General features: G+C 42.3%; 3 protein-coding genes across 3 annotated transcripts; all 3 read left to right on the top strand.

The window, feature by feature from the left end:
* The first annotated feature begins 358 nt into the window (after nucleotides 1-358).
* Nucleotides 359-2110, top strand: ddt (D-dopachrome tautomerase). The gene is made up of 3 exons (XM_028022182.1): nucleotides 359-564; nucleotides 1349-1524; nucleotides 1793-2110. The coding sequence occupies exons 1-3, from the start codon at nucleotides 457-459 to the stop codon at nucleotides 1863-1865; spliced, it is 357 nt and encodes a 118-aa protein (XP_027877983.1). The 5' UTR covers nucleotides 359-456; the 3' UTR covers nucleotides 1866-2110.
* A 1395-nt stretch (nucleotides 2111-3505) lies between these two features.
* On the top strand, nucleotides 3506-8129 carry gstt1b (glutathione S-transferase theta 1b). Its single transcript, XM_028022179.1, has 5 exons — nucleotides 3506-3719; nucleotides 4679-4766; nucleotides 4834-4984; nucleotides 6057-6233; nucleotides 7655-8129. Exons 1-5 carry the CDS (start codon nucleotides 3608-3610, stop codon nucleotides 7850-7852), a joined length of 726 nt encoding a protein of 241 aa, XP_027877980.1. The 5' UTR covers nucleotides 3506-3607; the 3' UTR covers nucleotides 7853-8129.
* Nucleotides 8130-9425: 1296 nt separating this feature from the next.
* Nucleotides 9426-11606, top strand: akap19 (A-kinase anchoring protein 19). Its single transcript, XM_028022183.1, has 2 exons — nucleotides 9426-9575; nucleotides 10599-11606. Exon 2 carries the CDS (start codon nucleotides 10725-10727, stop codon nucleotides 10983-10985), a length of 261 nt encoding a protein of 86 aa, XP_027877984.1. The 5' UTR covers nucleotides 9426-9575; nucleotides 10599-10724; the 3' UTR covers nucleotides 10986-11606.
* The last annotated feature ends 3445 nt before the right edge of the window (nucleotides 11607-15051 follow it).

Below are 15051 nucleotides of genomic sequence, written 5' to 3'. Positions count from 1 at the left end.
GCAAGTTGGGTGTGAATGTGTAAAGAATATCAAAGAGGGGTATATAAAGCTTTAAGCAAGTTGGATAATATAAGCAGGTGTGTATGTGTGGGGGTATGTTTAATCAGGAGTTAATGGAGGGAAAAGGTAGAAAGTGAAAGTTTATAGACCATCTCGAACCACACTCCATACTGGTAAGTGGCGGTAATGCTACTGTAAGTTTGTTGCCAACCGCCAATAAAAACCAAGAAGAAGAAGAAGAAGAAGAAAGAGGAAACCAGGTTGGAATAAAATCCCTCACAGATTTTACTAAAGTTATTTTGGGAAACGTCGAAAAAAACAAACAAACACAGTCTGTTTATTTTTATGCTTTATTTTGAAAGTGACAACCGGAAGAAGTATTCTCCTGCCTCCAAAGTCTGTCTTTGACCTCTCGTGTGTTGTGTCTAACCACAGCTCCCAGTCCCGCCAGTAAAGATGCCCTTCGTCGTCCTGGACAGCAACCTGCCAGCCAGCAGCTTCTCCGAGGATTTCCTGAAGCGGTTCTGCTCCGTCACCGCGGCGGCGCTGGGGAAACCGGAGGACGTGAGTACCTCCGACCCGGTTCCACCAGTTTAACCCCTGCAGGATCAGAACCGACCCAGTGAAACCAGTTAAACTCCAGTAGGACTGGAGGCTGCTGCTGCTCGGGTTTTCATTTAAAACCGGTGTAACAGATCTGAGCGTCTCCAGTTTATCTGGCGACCAGAACCAGAGGAGTTGTCAGCAGGGGCGACCCAACGTTTTATGGGGCCTGGAGCAGAATTAGATGCGGGGCCCCTCTTCCTGTTCAGAACAACAGCCATTCAACACAGACTCAATGGAGTCTGGATGGAGTTTAATTGGCTGATTAATTAGTTATTATTTACAGTGGAATGTCACAGATTTTTGTGTTAACACCAAATTATTCCTGGTATTTTTGTTCATTTTTTTCTTATAGCATATCTTAAATATTCAAAAGAAAAAGCAGCTTGTGTAGCTGAGATATGTATCCGCTGTGCTACTTGTGCTATTGGCTACATTGCTAATCCAGGAGAACCGTTCATTTTCCTTTTTGTTGATTGGCTGAAACTTTGAGCGGAAATAAATTAGAGCAGGGATGTTAGCTTCTGCAGCAGAGCTAAGTTTCTACTGTGTGCATCAATACGTTTTATGGTACAAACAGGTGGTTCTAAGCATTTTAGAGATGATCTCAAGTGTTTGTGGATTAGCTGACATTAATTATTACGTTAGCATAGTTTCTTACAGTAACTGAATAATTGTTGAGCCGACGTCTGCTGCGACTCGTCATGAACCAGCCGAACTGACCGGACGCTCTTTTCCCTCCCAGAGGATGAACATGGTGGTGCATCCAGGGCTGCCGATGCTGGTGGGCGGCTCCTGCGCTCCGTGTGTTCTGGTGTCGGTGTCGGCCATCTCTGCGACGGACAGCGGCGAGAAGAACAAGGAGCACAGCACCAAGATCTTCGGCTTCCTGACCAAAGAACTGAGCCTGGCTGAAGACAGGTGAGCTCCCCCTGCTGGACGTTTCTATAAACGCTGCATCCAGTCAACATTAACAGAGAATCCATCACTTTGTCCCTTTAGTTCCTGATTCCTAATCAAAATGAAGCTGTTATTAATTTAAATCAATAATGAATGAGGCAATAATAATAAACATCCAGTTAAAGATGCTGAAGCATCGACAGAGACGCCATGTTTGTTTCTGCTGGCAGCTTCCTGTTTGGCTGACGGGACAGGAAGTGATGATTCTGGTTTGATGTGATGTTTGCAGGATTGTGATCCAGTTCCTGGAGCTGCAGCCTCACCAGGTGGGGAAGAAAGGAACCGTGATGAGCTTCCTGTGAAGAACCGGCAGCAGATGACCTTTAACCTCTGCCCATTCCAGAATCCCAACTGGAGATTTGTACTGTTGAAATCATGTCACTGTTTAAAGTGAAGCTGTTAATTCCAGAAGTAGAAACCGGGTTGGGTCGGTTCTGCTGGAGGAACCCGAGCTAAAGACAGTTTAGTCGTCCCGGTTCCTCTGGATCGGCTCTGGGATCGATTACTCTTCCTGTAGATGAAATAAAGACAGAATGTTGAACAACAATCATCTGTCATCACTGCAAATACTCACATTTTTACTAGAAATAATGTTTTCAAAAATACTCTAGTAAAAGTAAAAGTACAGGTTGGAATGTTTTACTTCTTTTTGAAATGTACCTAAAAAAAATCAAAAGTCATTTTCACCTTCAAGACAAAATGACTTTCAATAAGTTTAAAATGCTCAAAAAGTTCTAGTCTTCCAGTAGCAGCAGTTTACTCAACATTAAAAAATTACTGATAGTTTTTATTCAAGCCAAATGTCCATCAGGATAAACGTTGGAGCAGAAAACATGAAATGATTTTTCCGGCTGACGTTCCTCAGTTTGGGACGTTTCTCAGTTTGGGACGTTTCTCAGTTTGGGACGTTCCTCAGTTTGGGACGTTTCTCAGGTCAAAGCCTCCATCATGTTTTCCTCTCTGGGTTTTCCTGCTGTGGTTATTCAGTGCAGAATAACTGAAACACTTTGTGCTGGACGTGGATTTTAACGTTTTGATCCGAATCCACGTGGTTATTTATTTCATCATGGAAATAACGAGTTATAAGTGACAAAGTAAGGAGCAGAAAGTACCGACACGCCTCTTAAACTGTAGAGTAAAAGAGAAAAGTGGTGACAAAGATAAATACTCTAATATTCAATAACTGAACAATGCAGTGAAGTGCAGAAGTTCTGCAGCGTACTGACAGGATTAATCCATCTGGTCTCCGATGGAAACCGGATGAAATCGTCTCAGGATGCAGAGCTGCTGCCGACCGTTACCTTACAGACTTCATGATTCACTTTATTTGTTGTTTCTGTTTTATTGATCTTGGATATGAAAAATCTCTCAGTTCCAGGATTAAATGTTAATATTTAAAGTTTGATTCCCGGGACAATTTATGGTCCAGTAAAACCTCATCACAGGTCTACCTGTCAACAAAACTAATTTTACTGGACGGTAACTTTTACCAGAAGTTATTGCAATAAACAATAATATTGAGTGAGTCTGTCCTGGTTCTGTCCATCCTTCGCGGTTCCGTCCGTCTGTCCTGGTTCCGTCCAGTAGACCACTTTGTGTAATTTAAATGATCCTGACTTTTGGTTTGAAGACAAACTGGACCACATCAGTATTTTTTTAAATCTCTGAACCAACACAGAGCATGTTGTGACTAAAGAAAGAAATAATGGATTTAGTATAACTAAGTCAGTTATTCCGCCAGTTGTTCCGGTACCGCCAGTTGTTCCGGTACCGCCAGTTGTTCCGGTACCGCCAGTTGTTCCGGTACCGCAGGTTTAGAACCAAGTCTAGAATTTGAGCTGCAGTACATTTTTCAGACAGCAGGTGTCGTAGTTTCCCCATTTTCCGGCGGCCTGGTAAATGGGTTCGGAGGTTGTTCTGGAATGTGGGAGTTTTGGGCCGAACTTCCGGTGTTTTCTGTTTTTTCTTGCCGTTAGGAGGATCGCTGACAGCTGCAGCCGCTCAGCGTTTGGTTCTGCAGGGAGACGCTGGAAAAGCAGCAGAGATGGTGGTGGAACTTTATCTGGACCTTTTCTCTCAGCCATGTCGCTCCGTTTTTATTTTCGCGAAGAAGAACAACATCCCCTTCGAGTTCAAGAAGGTTTCTCTGATGGACGGTGAGTCTCCTGTGGAGGTGAAGGGTCGCTGGTTCCAAACCCAAACGGGCTTGTGACGTGAATAAAACAAAACTTGGTTCGTTTTTTCCCCAAGCAGAACCGAAAATGATGAAATAGTTTCTCTACCAGAACTCCTAAAGTTTTAGCTTCACTTGGTTCAGATATTATTTAAAAATCTCCCACTTTGCACCGCAGTGTTGCTGAAAACGAGCTATCTAAATAAAATGATTTTACACTTTGCTATACAAATATTAATCCACAATTTAATAATTGGATGAGTAATTTTCACTGCAGATGCATCATTTGCTACAAATGATTAAGTGTTTACTAAAAGAATGTTGTTGTTGCATTTTAGGCATAAAAATCTTTTATTTCTTATCTTAAAATGGATTTAAATTTATTTGCAGCTTTAAATTTAAAGAAAGCTTAAAGGAAAAATCAGCCAGATGTATCATTTTATAATCAGATTAATCATCAGAATAATCGATTACTAAAATAATCCTTGGTTGTGATTAGGGCTGCAGCGATCTTTAACCTGACCTGTTGACTTGGATTTGGGCCGATATCAGCTTTTAGTTTTAGTCTGAAAAGTTGGTAAGTCAGAAACTGATGTTAGAACTGGACAGAGGGGCGTGCCGTGGTGGCGGAGGGGTCAGCGCGACCCACATTCAGGCAAACGTGGCCTCGACGCGGCTGTCGCGGGTTCGACTCCCGCATGTCTTCCCTGTTCCCTGTCAGCCTACTTTGAAAAAGAGACACTAGAGCCACAAAAAGACCCCTTGTGGGGCGATAAAAAAAAAAAAAGAATTGGACAGAGGTGGATTTCCAGATGTTTGTGGATGTTGATAGGATCGGTCTCTAACCAAGTATCGGCCAATCGGTGCAGCAGTTACATTTCCTGCAGGAAGTCTCGTCTTGCCTGGTTTCCTGCTGGTCTGCCATGTTTGTTTGGGTTCCAGGTGAGCATTTTGGAGATGAATTTGGGAAAATCAGCAAGATCAGAAAAGTTCCAGCCCTTCGAGACGGAGACTTCTGCCTGGCTGAGAGGTGAGTGTCTGCTGAAAGCGGCGGTTTCCGTCCGGATGCGTCCTGACGAGCCGCCGCTCTCCTCCAGCGTCGCCATCATGCTCTACCTGGCCGAGAAGTTCCGGACTCCGGACCGCTGGTACCCGGCCGACCTGCGGCTGCGCTCCCGGGTCAACGAGTTCCTGTCCTGGCAGCACACGGCCATCCGGATGCACGGCTCCAAGATGTTCTGGATGCGGGTACGTTCCCAAAACCCCACGCTCATACTGGTCCAAACTGGTTCCAGTTCAGGACAAAGAGACGTTTTAATCAACAGTCGGACTGTTTTAGCATTAGCCAAATGCTTCATGACGATAAAACCAGAAACAAATTAAGTCTCATTTAAAAAATAAAATAAAATTGGCACTAAAATTTTTAAAAAACTGAATAAAAACCAAAACTTTCTTAATATCAGTTGCAACAATTTCCCAAAAGAAATGTCCCAAGGACCGTCCTTCCTTTGACCCTGTTGACCTTTTGACCCTGTTGACCTTCAGCAGCAGATCGTTTGCTGGTTCTGACCCGATGCTTCGTCCCTTTGAGAGACTTTTGGTCATTTTTAACTTTTTAGATTTTATTGAATCTGTTTTCTCTCATTTCTTCCTCAAGAAAAGAAGCTGTGTAATAATTATTCACATGTTGATAAAAATCGCCTGTTATGATTAAATCTATTAAACTATTAGTAGATTAAACTATTAATCTATTAAGTGTTGAAGTTTAGCAGCTTCGGGTTTCATGTGGTCAAAATATTCACTTTGTTTTATGTCTTTGTTATTTTATGGCTGCAGTAAATCAACTGAACTTTTGCTCTTTGAAGCAGAACAAGGCAGAAAACTGATTGTGATCAATGATTACTGATCTGATCAGTTATTAACCAGAGAACCAGAGTGAGACCCAGAACCAGGTCAAAGGCTTCAGACAGAACCGCTTCAGCCCAGAAAGCCTTAAAGGGCCAGGCACATAGATCCACTTTACACAATCAAGATAATATGTTGCCTTCAGTTGTTTTAAAAATGATATTTATATCAAATATGACTTTATAATTTAGAGCCTTGAAATTGGGCCTCTGTCTCTTTAAGAAGCTCCGCCTCCAGGAAGTCATCCAACATGGCTCCTCTATTAACCCTTTAACGTTTTTACCAGCGTTGCTCTGAGCAGCAGCTCCTATAATGAGCTCAGCAGATGTTTGCTAATTGCTGCTGGCTAGTCTGAAGGAGCTGCACCGTGAAGGCGGGGCTAGGCCCAATCAGCTGAACGAATGTTTGTCTGCAGCTCATGATTCCTAAGATCATGGGGATCGACGTCCCGAAGGAGAAGATGGACGGAGCGCTGGAGGACCTGAACGCCTCGCTGAACCTCATCGAGGAGAACTTCCTCCAGGATCGGCCCTTCATCGTGGGGGACCAGATGTCTCTGGCCGACCTGGTGGCCATCGTGGAGATCATGCAGGTGAGCTGACAGGGTTAATTGGGCCAGAACCAGGAATCTGGTTCCTCTGGAGGGAGGTCCAGGCCGGCCCTGGAGGGGATTTCCTGTCGGTGTTTATCCAGGGAGGCGGACTCCATCCTGGCTCTGGAAGTTCTCCAGACTCCCTGAAGGTCCTTCAAACTGCGTCCCACTCATTAAATAGACCTCAAATTAAAAAAACGAGGGATGAAAGTGATTTCTAAAGATCTGTTATCATCTGACGAGCCAAACCGAGCAGCTAGCTGCCTGGCTAACAGCAGAGCGAAGCAGCAATGAAAACCGACAGGAAGCCACAGGTTGTTGTTCTGGACGCCGGTCCAGTCCGGGAATTCAGCCCAGAAAACAAGTTCTGATAGCAAAGCAAATATTCAATTATTAAATGTTTAGTAAATGATAGCAAGCTGAACATGCAGTTTTACTAGCTAAACCTGTTTGGAGCAAAATATTTATCTCCAGTTTAAACATTCAGTTAGCAAACAAAAAGTTTGAGTTAGCAAGCTAAACGTCTGGCTTGCTAAGTAAATATAGTTAAATATTTTCTCTTGCCAATTAATTATTTAACTATGAGCTAAAGTTAAGTTAGCTAGCTAGTTAGCTCTGAGGTCATTTTGTTCTTGCTAAATATTTAATTAGCAAACAAAAAATTATTTACTAACAAAATGTTTTTGCTAGCAGACCAATATTTAACTCTTAGCTAAATATTTTTGTTTGCTAACTAAATATGTAGCTTTGAGGTAAAAATCTAGTTAGCTTGTTAGTTAGAAAGCTAAAAATGTTTGCTTGTTAAAAATATAATATAAATATAATAATGTAATATATAATATTTAGCTGAGTTAAAACAAGCTAAATATTTAATGAGCAAGCCCAAATTGAGCTAGCTAACTAAGGTAGCTAACTATTTTTCCTTTTAGCTCAAAGCTAATTATTTAGTTAACAGAATATATGAAATGCTTCTCTGAGCTCAAACCTGAATCTGAGTTTTCAGTGTTTCTGTTTATCAGACTGGAAAGTTGAGCTGAAGGACGACATGACTCTGGTTCTTCATCCAGGCTTTACTGATGTTTTTCCTGCTGCTGATTTTGAAGCATGAAGTGGAAGTGATTCCTACCACTTCCTGAGGATGAAGGATTGCTGCCAAGTCAGCAATGGTGATGCCATCAGATGAATGTTTGTTCCGCTTTGCACTGGATGATCATCAGAATCTGACTGAACTGCTTCATAATATCAACATTTTTAGCTCTGAGCCAAATATTAATTTAGCAATCTAAAGATTTACCAGCTAACTAAACACAAAAAGCTCAGAAGGAAACCTTCATGTTGTATTTTGTTCTGAGCTAAAACTTTAGTTATCCACCTGACTGACTATGACACGGTAACGTTTCTCTTCTTCTCCTGTCCACCAGCTGCTGGGCGCCGGGCTGGACGTGTTTGAGGGCCGACCGAAGCTGAGCGCCTGGCGGGACCGAGTGCAGGCCTCCATCGGGAAGGATCTGTTCGACGAGGCCCACCAGGCCATCCTGGGGGCACAGGACGGCATGAAGCAGGTGGATCCCAGCAAACTGGAGCTCTTCAAGCCAAAGATCCTCCGGCTGTTCTTCTGAGAAACAGAATTAAACGGACGCCGTCATGAAGCCTCATCCTGTTTAACTTTTATCCTAATGATCCCGCTTATATAAGGTTGACTAAACTGAACCTGGAGGTCTGGGAAACAAACGGACTGATTATGTAACCGAGGAGTGAAACATGATGCTTCTCTCAGATTTCTGGAATGTCGGTTGTTAGGCAATCGGCTCAGTTCTTCTTCATAACCTGTTTACTCTTTTTCTGATTTAATCTGTGCTAATCCTGAACCTCCAATAAACTTTTACTAAGTAACGACTTGGCTCATTTGGTGTTTGGAGTTTTGAAGATGATGAGAAATGTGGGTCGGAGTGAACTTTAAAGCTTTAAGGTCAGGAAAAATAGCCGCTGTTTAAAAAGCATGGGGAGGTGCTGCCACCTGGTGGAGGAAGTGAAGCACCTGCAGTCCGATCATTTCCTAAACTTTAAGAACCAAAATCAACCAAATAAACTTAGAAAATGATAAAAATCAGAGTAAAGAAATCTGCCTGGTTATGAAGGTTTTCACAGCCTTTGAATCTGTTTAAGTTTCTATATTTGTTACTTTAAAACCACAAACTTCAGTTTATTTTACAGCAGAAATATAATTTATTCTCCCTCAGAAGGAAAACTCAAGTGTAAAACTATTTGACCAGATATTATGCTAGTTTAATAAATATCTATTTAGAAACCAAATATTTACCTTGAAACTACATATTTAGTGACCAAGCTAAATATTTAACCTACCATCTAAATATAAATTGTGCAATAAATGTACAACTTAGCTAAATATCTAGTTTCAAACTAAATATTTAGTTTGAAGCTAAATCCTTGGGAAATATGCATGTAAATATGTATCTTGTTTAATAAATATTTCGTTTGAAACGAAATATTTACTTGACTATTTTGTTTATATTTAGTTCAAATATTTCGCTAAGTACTTAATTTCAACTAAATATAGCTTTTCAAATGAATTTTTATTTTAAAGCTAAATATTTTGTTTGCTATAAAATATTAATTTCGTTTACTAAATATTTATCTCCAAGCTAAATATTCATCTTGAAACTAAATATTTAAACTTGTTAAATAAATATTTAGCTTCAAACTGACATAAATTAAATTAATAACATGGTAAAAATATGACCTTGATTTTTTTTTTGTCGCTAAATAAGCCGCATTATTGCTGTGTGTCCATCAGTGGGTCGTCACGTTGTCAACATTTGTTGGGTTTTATGTTAAGCTGCCCTCCCGCCCCGGGCTGTTTGTCCGTCCAGCAGGGGGCAGCAGCGCGCCGCGCCGCTGCAGAGCTGCCGCTCGGTGCGCTGCGCCCCGGACTCATCCAGAGCGCCGCTGCGCCTCGGCGGAGACCCGCTCCGCTCCGGACCGGACCGGACCGCCTCTCCCTCCTCCCTGTCTGCTGCGGAGCTCCGGCGGCCGCACAGCGACCTGCGGCGGCGGAGGAAACCTCCAGCATCCTGGATTGTTCCCCCGGTTTAAAGCCGCTCAGATTATCTGTAAATCTGGCACGAAGCGGCGCTTCATCCAGAACAACAACCCACAGAAGAGGCAAGTTGGGTCCGGATCTGGGATTTTACTGGGTTTTGGGTTTTACCGGACTGCTTGTGCAGGATTTCATCCCTGAACGACCTTGTTGTTCCTGCTGTGGACGGGAGGATTTTCAGGGAATGGAGAGGAGTGGGATCGTTTTCCTCCACTCAGATAAAAGTATGTAGAGATCCACTGGATCACATTTCCACGCAACATGTTTGTGTGAGAGTCGCGTTTGCTGTGACCTCATCTGACTGATGCTTGATGACCTTTCGGTTCTTAATGTGGTCAGATGCTCAGGTTGGGCGCTGAGCCCCCCACGCCCACTCAGACACTCCGCATGTAAATCATTGATGGCCTGCACGCTGCGTGGAGGAAGATCCCTGAATGAAGCACATGTTGGGAGAATCAGGCTGCAGAGGAACAGATGGGACACATAGGCTTACACACACACACACACACACACACACACACACACTGCTCGGTGCCGCGCCACACTGTCAGGCAGAGGGATTGAGTCATAAAACTCTCCAGGACAGAGGGTGAGGGGAGGCCTTGACCTCCACTCTGCTCCTCCCCCCAGCCTTCCTCTGGAGGCTTCAGCTTGTTTTTCCTACTGATCGTCCCGTAGATTAGCTTTGACTTGGGACCAAAACTGACCAAAACATTTGCTCCATTTCCAGCTGCTGCTTTCGCAAACCAGCCAAACCCGCCGAGCAACCTGTTCCCCTCCTGGCCTGTGGGGGCGCTGCACCAAGAACCACTGAAGGAAACGACACAAAAATCTCTGAAAACCAAACAAAAATGGAGGCGTCAGATTTCAGCAATTGGAGGATTTCTCTTTAGTCTATGGCTAAAGACAATGAGCCGTTTCTCCTGCTAGCGCTAGGCTAGCACGTTAGCTATGATTGTATTTACCCAGAATGCCCTGCGCTTTAGTCTGCTTGGCATTCACATATGCATTCAAACCACACCAGAGTTCACTTCAAACAAACCCAGGTTGAGGTTTGTAGACGAACCAGTTTACGTTCAAACCTGAAACAAAACAAACTTTCTAGTCAAACGTGGAATTTTAGCGTCTAAAAACTCATTTTATCTGTTTTTGTTTATCTAAACTCAAGAGATTTCACTGCCCGTCATTTAGCCTCGGTCACCTTCTGGAACATAAACCAGTGACCTCTTTCCTCTGGTCTCCCACAGCTGCAGCCTGAGCGTCTGTGTTGGACGGAGCGGGATGTTCTGATCGGCTCTCAGCGATGGAATCCAGTGGATGACAGCAGCTGAAAACTCCCAGACGGAGGAAGAGGAGGAGGTCGCCTCCACAGCATGGGCTGCGTCAAATCCAAGCGGAGCGCCGCGGCCTCCCAGCACGCCAACTCCACGGAGAGGAAGCCCACGAGCGAGAAGGCCTACTTGATGGGCGGGTCGGCGCCGGGCTCGGCGGACGGCTCGCCGCAGGTGAACGCGGCGCTGCTGGAGTACGCCCAGCGGCTGTCGGAGGACATCGTGGCGCGGGCGGTGCAGCAGTGGCTGGAGGTGGACAGCCGCTACAGCGACATCCCCTACATCGAGTGCGACGTTCCGTGACGGGAACCTTCACGCCTGGCGGCGGACGAGTCGACGGGAATCCGGTCTGACTGGACAGAATTCATCCAAACGGACCGGAGCGCTCCGATCCCGACTCTGTGACGATGAGGTGGAAGATTACCGATGAACCCAGGAATCCCGTCTGACCCTTGACCCTGGTTGGAAACTCTCCCTGGAGCTTCTTTCACTGCCACTACTTCGCCTTAACCTCCGCCCTCCGCCATGCGGGCCTTCTGGGCCGCTGACGATGCGTTCTCCGGATTGGGAGCTTTGACAGGGACTGACTCATCGGACGAACCGACGAGACGTTTCGGTTTCGGTTCGTCCGGCTACGTTCACATAGCAGGCGAATTCGCAAAATTCCGATCTTTCACCAGTTTGTTCGGAAATAAATCTGATTATTTCCAAAGCATCTCAATGCATGTCGTATTTTATTCGACTTTTACGTCGTTGAGGTGAACGTGCGTCATAATTCTGCACCAGAAGAAGAAAGACGTAAATCTGGACATAAAGAATGAAAATTATAATCATGAATTGATGAAAGTCTGAGTCAGTTGGAAAACTTTAAAAAATACAATTTCATTAGAGTCGTTTAGATTGAATAAAAAAAAATTAATACCACATGAAGAAGACATTTTCTTCCTCATTTCCTCCAGTAGTAACATCCTGTTGCTGATCCTGCGTGTTTCCATTGCAGTAATTATACTAACTTTACTAAAACATTTTGAAAAATGTTTTTTTTTCTAAATTGGTGTGTTTCCGTTGAGTGAATTTATTTTTGTAATTGTAATTTGCATAATTTTAAGGCGAATGGAGCCGCAGCTGGTGAGGAGCATCCCAACCCACTTCGGTCCGAATCCACCGAACAAACAAATACGCAGGAAAACAATCGGATTTTAGCGAAAAATCGGAACTGAGCCTGAAGACCTGCTGTGAGAACGTGAACTTTGTGCCGCCGTTGGTGATAAACTTCCTCTGGTTGCTTCAGGAAACTCGGCAACCAAACCAACCAAATACACACTGTGCAAAAGTCTGGAGTCATCAGACTGGACCCGTCTGGCTTTATTGATGGTTTTTCAGTTTTTCTACCGTTTCTTTGATTAAATCGATGAAAAACACCAAAGAAAACAAAGTTTGACAAAAACAAAAGAGGATTTTAGCTCCAACCAAAACCTGAAAACGAGTTTCAGGACTGCAACTAAAAATATTTCAATCCGGTCAGCAGCAAACGTTTTCCAGACTTTCTGAAACTCTCAAAGTTTTTCTTTGGGTTTTATGAGCTTTTTAAAAAACGTATAAATCCGATGGTTAAAAATGTTTAAATTCACATAATGACTAAAATCTGGCTTATTTTCTGTCAGTGGAATGAAAAAATATCAAAAATCTGATAAACAGGCAGCAAAATACAAAACTCAGATCTGCAGCAGAGGATCGATAGTCTTCAGGAGAAATAAAAAATATGACAAAATGGCTTGGAAGAGCTAATTATGTCAAATATTTCCACATATTTAAATGAGTATTTGCTGAATGAAGTAACTTTATGAATAAGTGGACGTTTATTCTTGTTGTTTACGTCACAGCGGCCATGTTGGATTTTAAATTCCCTACTTTGAAGTTAGAAATATGGATTTCTAACTTCAAAGAAGTTGAAATCAAATAATCAGAAACAATTTGTTTATGGAAAAAATGAATAATTCTCCATTAGGAAAACGGTTTAATTTGGGGATTTTGTATGGATTTATTTGAAGAAACAGGAAGAAGTTTATTCTTTCACGTCTAATTGGGTCATCAGAGGTCAGGAGCTTCAACAAGCAAAAAACAGGAAAAAATCTGATCAAAAAAACCAAAAAACTCCTAAAGTCCAAAGAAAAACATCCAGAAAGCCTGGAAGCAAAATATAAAGAAATTCAGATAAATGATTAAAATTCAGGTCTGGTTAAATTTGTCGCCCAGTTTGGGTCAAAGTCAGATCGGGTTTCCGTCGGTGTTCATCCAGATTGAGACCTCAGAGGTCAAATCTGTGAAACATTTATGCCTTCATGGTCATAAAGACCTTAAAATGAACCAAAAGGGCCTCAGAAAATAGTTTAAATGTCTTCTGGTCCTGAATCTGTTCTGTGTGGCGTTAAAGTTTAAAACTGTTTAAAACAAATCAGCTTTATTTGGTGATGGTTTCTCTCCTCTCGTCCGACCGCCGTCTCTCTGGAGTTTTAAAGATCAATAATCTTTATTAAAACTTCAGTCTTCCATCAGAAGCTTTAGAAAAATGTTTTTCCTGTTCAGATCCAAACTGAGTTATTTAAAGTGGAGCAGGAGAAACTGGCCTGAGACCAGTGGAGCTCCAGACCTCACAGGGAAATGATCCGCAAATCCAAACGACTCAAAGCTGCAGGACAAAAAACCCGTCGACCTCAAAACGGACAGAAACCGGATTTTTAATCCACAACCTTCAATGAAAGGTCATTTATGTTCTGTTTTGGAAAACTTGTTAACTTTTTGTTGCCAAGAAAAGAGAAAATCCTCTTCAGGAATCAGGAATCAGCTCTGTAGTAAATATTTCTGCAGAAAACACTAAATCAGCAGTTTTAGAGCAGCGGTGTCCAAAGTGTGGCGCTGGGGCCTTTTAGAGGCCGGGGGAGGATTCTGTTTGGACTCAGCTGCTTCGTTTCTGTATGGAGCAAATCACATACAGTATATGAGACTAAACTGTTTTATTTCATACCTCATCTTTGTTCCAAGAGAAAAATATAGAAGATAATTTGAAATCAAATCATAATTTGCATTTCTGAAAAAAAACCTGCACAGGTGAGATTCAGCCAGAGTCTGGCGAGAGATGAATTCAGGAACAAACATAAAAAGTGAAATAATTTTAACTGTTGAGAAGAAAAATTATGGAGCCATAAGAAGAAAAAAAGCCATTTGAGTTTCCTGACGTTTTGTTTGCAGCAGCAATAATTTGTTCCAAAAGAGAAAAACAACATTAAATTTTCAGTTATTTTCTTTATTTTATTCATTCATAAATGTCAGTTACAGCTTAGAGTGAAATATTTTGCTTGGAGCTAAATATTTAGTTAGCAACATTTAGCTTGCAAACGACATATTTACAGTTGCTTAGAGTAACTAAATATTTAATTAACTAAATTTGTAGTTCATGTCTTGGAAACTAAATATTTAGCTCACCATCTAATATTGAAAGAACTAAATATTTAGTTTCCTAACTAAAACATTTCTTTGGACAGATATTTGATGGCTCCAAATGAGTAAAGTTTTAAACTTAACTATTTAGTTTGACTAAACTCACATTTCTAAATGAATTACTAACATGGTGAAAATACGACTTTGAAAAATTAAACCTATTTGTTCTGACTGAATAAAATTATTGCTGTTAATTTTTGACTGTAACTTTACAAACTGAACATTTCCAGAGTTTTAGTTTTGTAGTTTCTGCTCACCTTTAGTTTCCGACCTGCAGAACTAAACCTGTGGAGGTTTTTGTTTTGGAAATGCATCTTAAAGGGCCAGTTCCACAAACCTGTCTAAAAATTATGTAATTTCATAAATGTTAGTTTTGGTTTGACTATAAAGCTTTCCCACTAATTGTTTTAAAGGTAAATAAAGCCGGATGTTGAGACGGTCGGTGATTATTTCCAGTTTTTGGTTGTGATGTTGAGCAGTGAGTGAATATCCGATTCTTCCTCCCCTCCAGGCTGAACCGTCAGCATGTGGAAAATCTGCTGCCAATAAACAAGAAATGCCTTCAGCCTGAGTGTTTGCTTTAGAGCGGGTCAAAGGTCAGGCTGAGCGGAGCACAAACAGGAGGATTTACAGCTGCAGAGCGTCAGTTTTACGGTGGGGGAAGAATAAAAAAGTCTTCAGGTGAGACTCACCTGTGAGGACAGAACAGGAAGAAACACACCTTCCATTTAATGATCCACCAACGTGACGCAGCAAACGTCCCAAAAAAACAAAATGGCTGCCAGGACAAGAAGACGGGACAAACTCCAGGCACGGCGGCGGACGGCTGATGCTGGGGGCTCTGAGCATCAGGAGAGCCGAGACTGGAAAA

Source organism: Xiphophorus couchianus, chromosome 7 (genome assembly GCF_001444195.1).
Source record: "Xiphophorus couchianus chromosome 7, X_couchianus-1.0, whole genome shotgun sequence".
NCBI lineage: Eukaryota > Metazoa > Chordata > Actinopteri > Cyprinodontiformes > Poeciliidae > Xiphophorus > Xiphophorus couchianus.
Note: the sequence above shows the minus strand (reverse complement) of the source record. Positions and strands in the feature narration are given on the sequence as shown.

Excerpts from the sequence above, each read along its gene's own strand:
- ddt (XM_028022182.1), top strand. The coding sequence starts at position 457 with ATGCCCTTCGTCGTCCTGGACAGCAACCTGCCAGCCAGCAGCTTCTCC. Across the intron at positions 565-1,348 it reads CGCTGGGGAAACCGGAGGAC|AGGATGAACATGGTGGTGCA; the intron begins GTGAGTACCTCC and ends TTTCCCTCCCAG. Across the intron at positions 1,525-1,792 it reads CTGAGCCTGGCTGAAGACAG|GATTGTGATCCAGTTCCTGG; the intron begins GTGAGCTCCCCC and ends TGATGTTTGCAG.
- gstt1b (XM_028022179.1), top strand. The coding sequence starts at position 3,608 with ATGGTGGTGGAACTTTATCTGGACCTTTTCTCTCAGCCATGTCGCTCC. Across the intron at positions 3,720-4,678 it reads GAAGGTTTCTCTGATGGACG|GTGAGCATTTTGGAGATGAA; the intron begins GTGAGTCTCCTG and ends TTTGGGTTCCAG. Across the intron at positions 4,985-6,056 it reads CCAAGATGTTCTGGATGCGG|CTCATGATTCCTAAGATCAT; the intron begins GTACGTTCCCAA and ends GTTTGTCTGCAG.
- akap19 (XM_028022183.1), top strand. The coding sequence starts at position 10,725 with ATGGGCTGCGTCAAATCCAAGCGGAGCGCCGCGGCCTCCCAGCACGCC.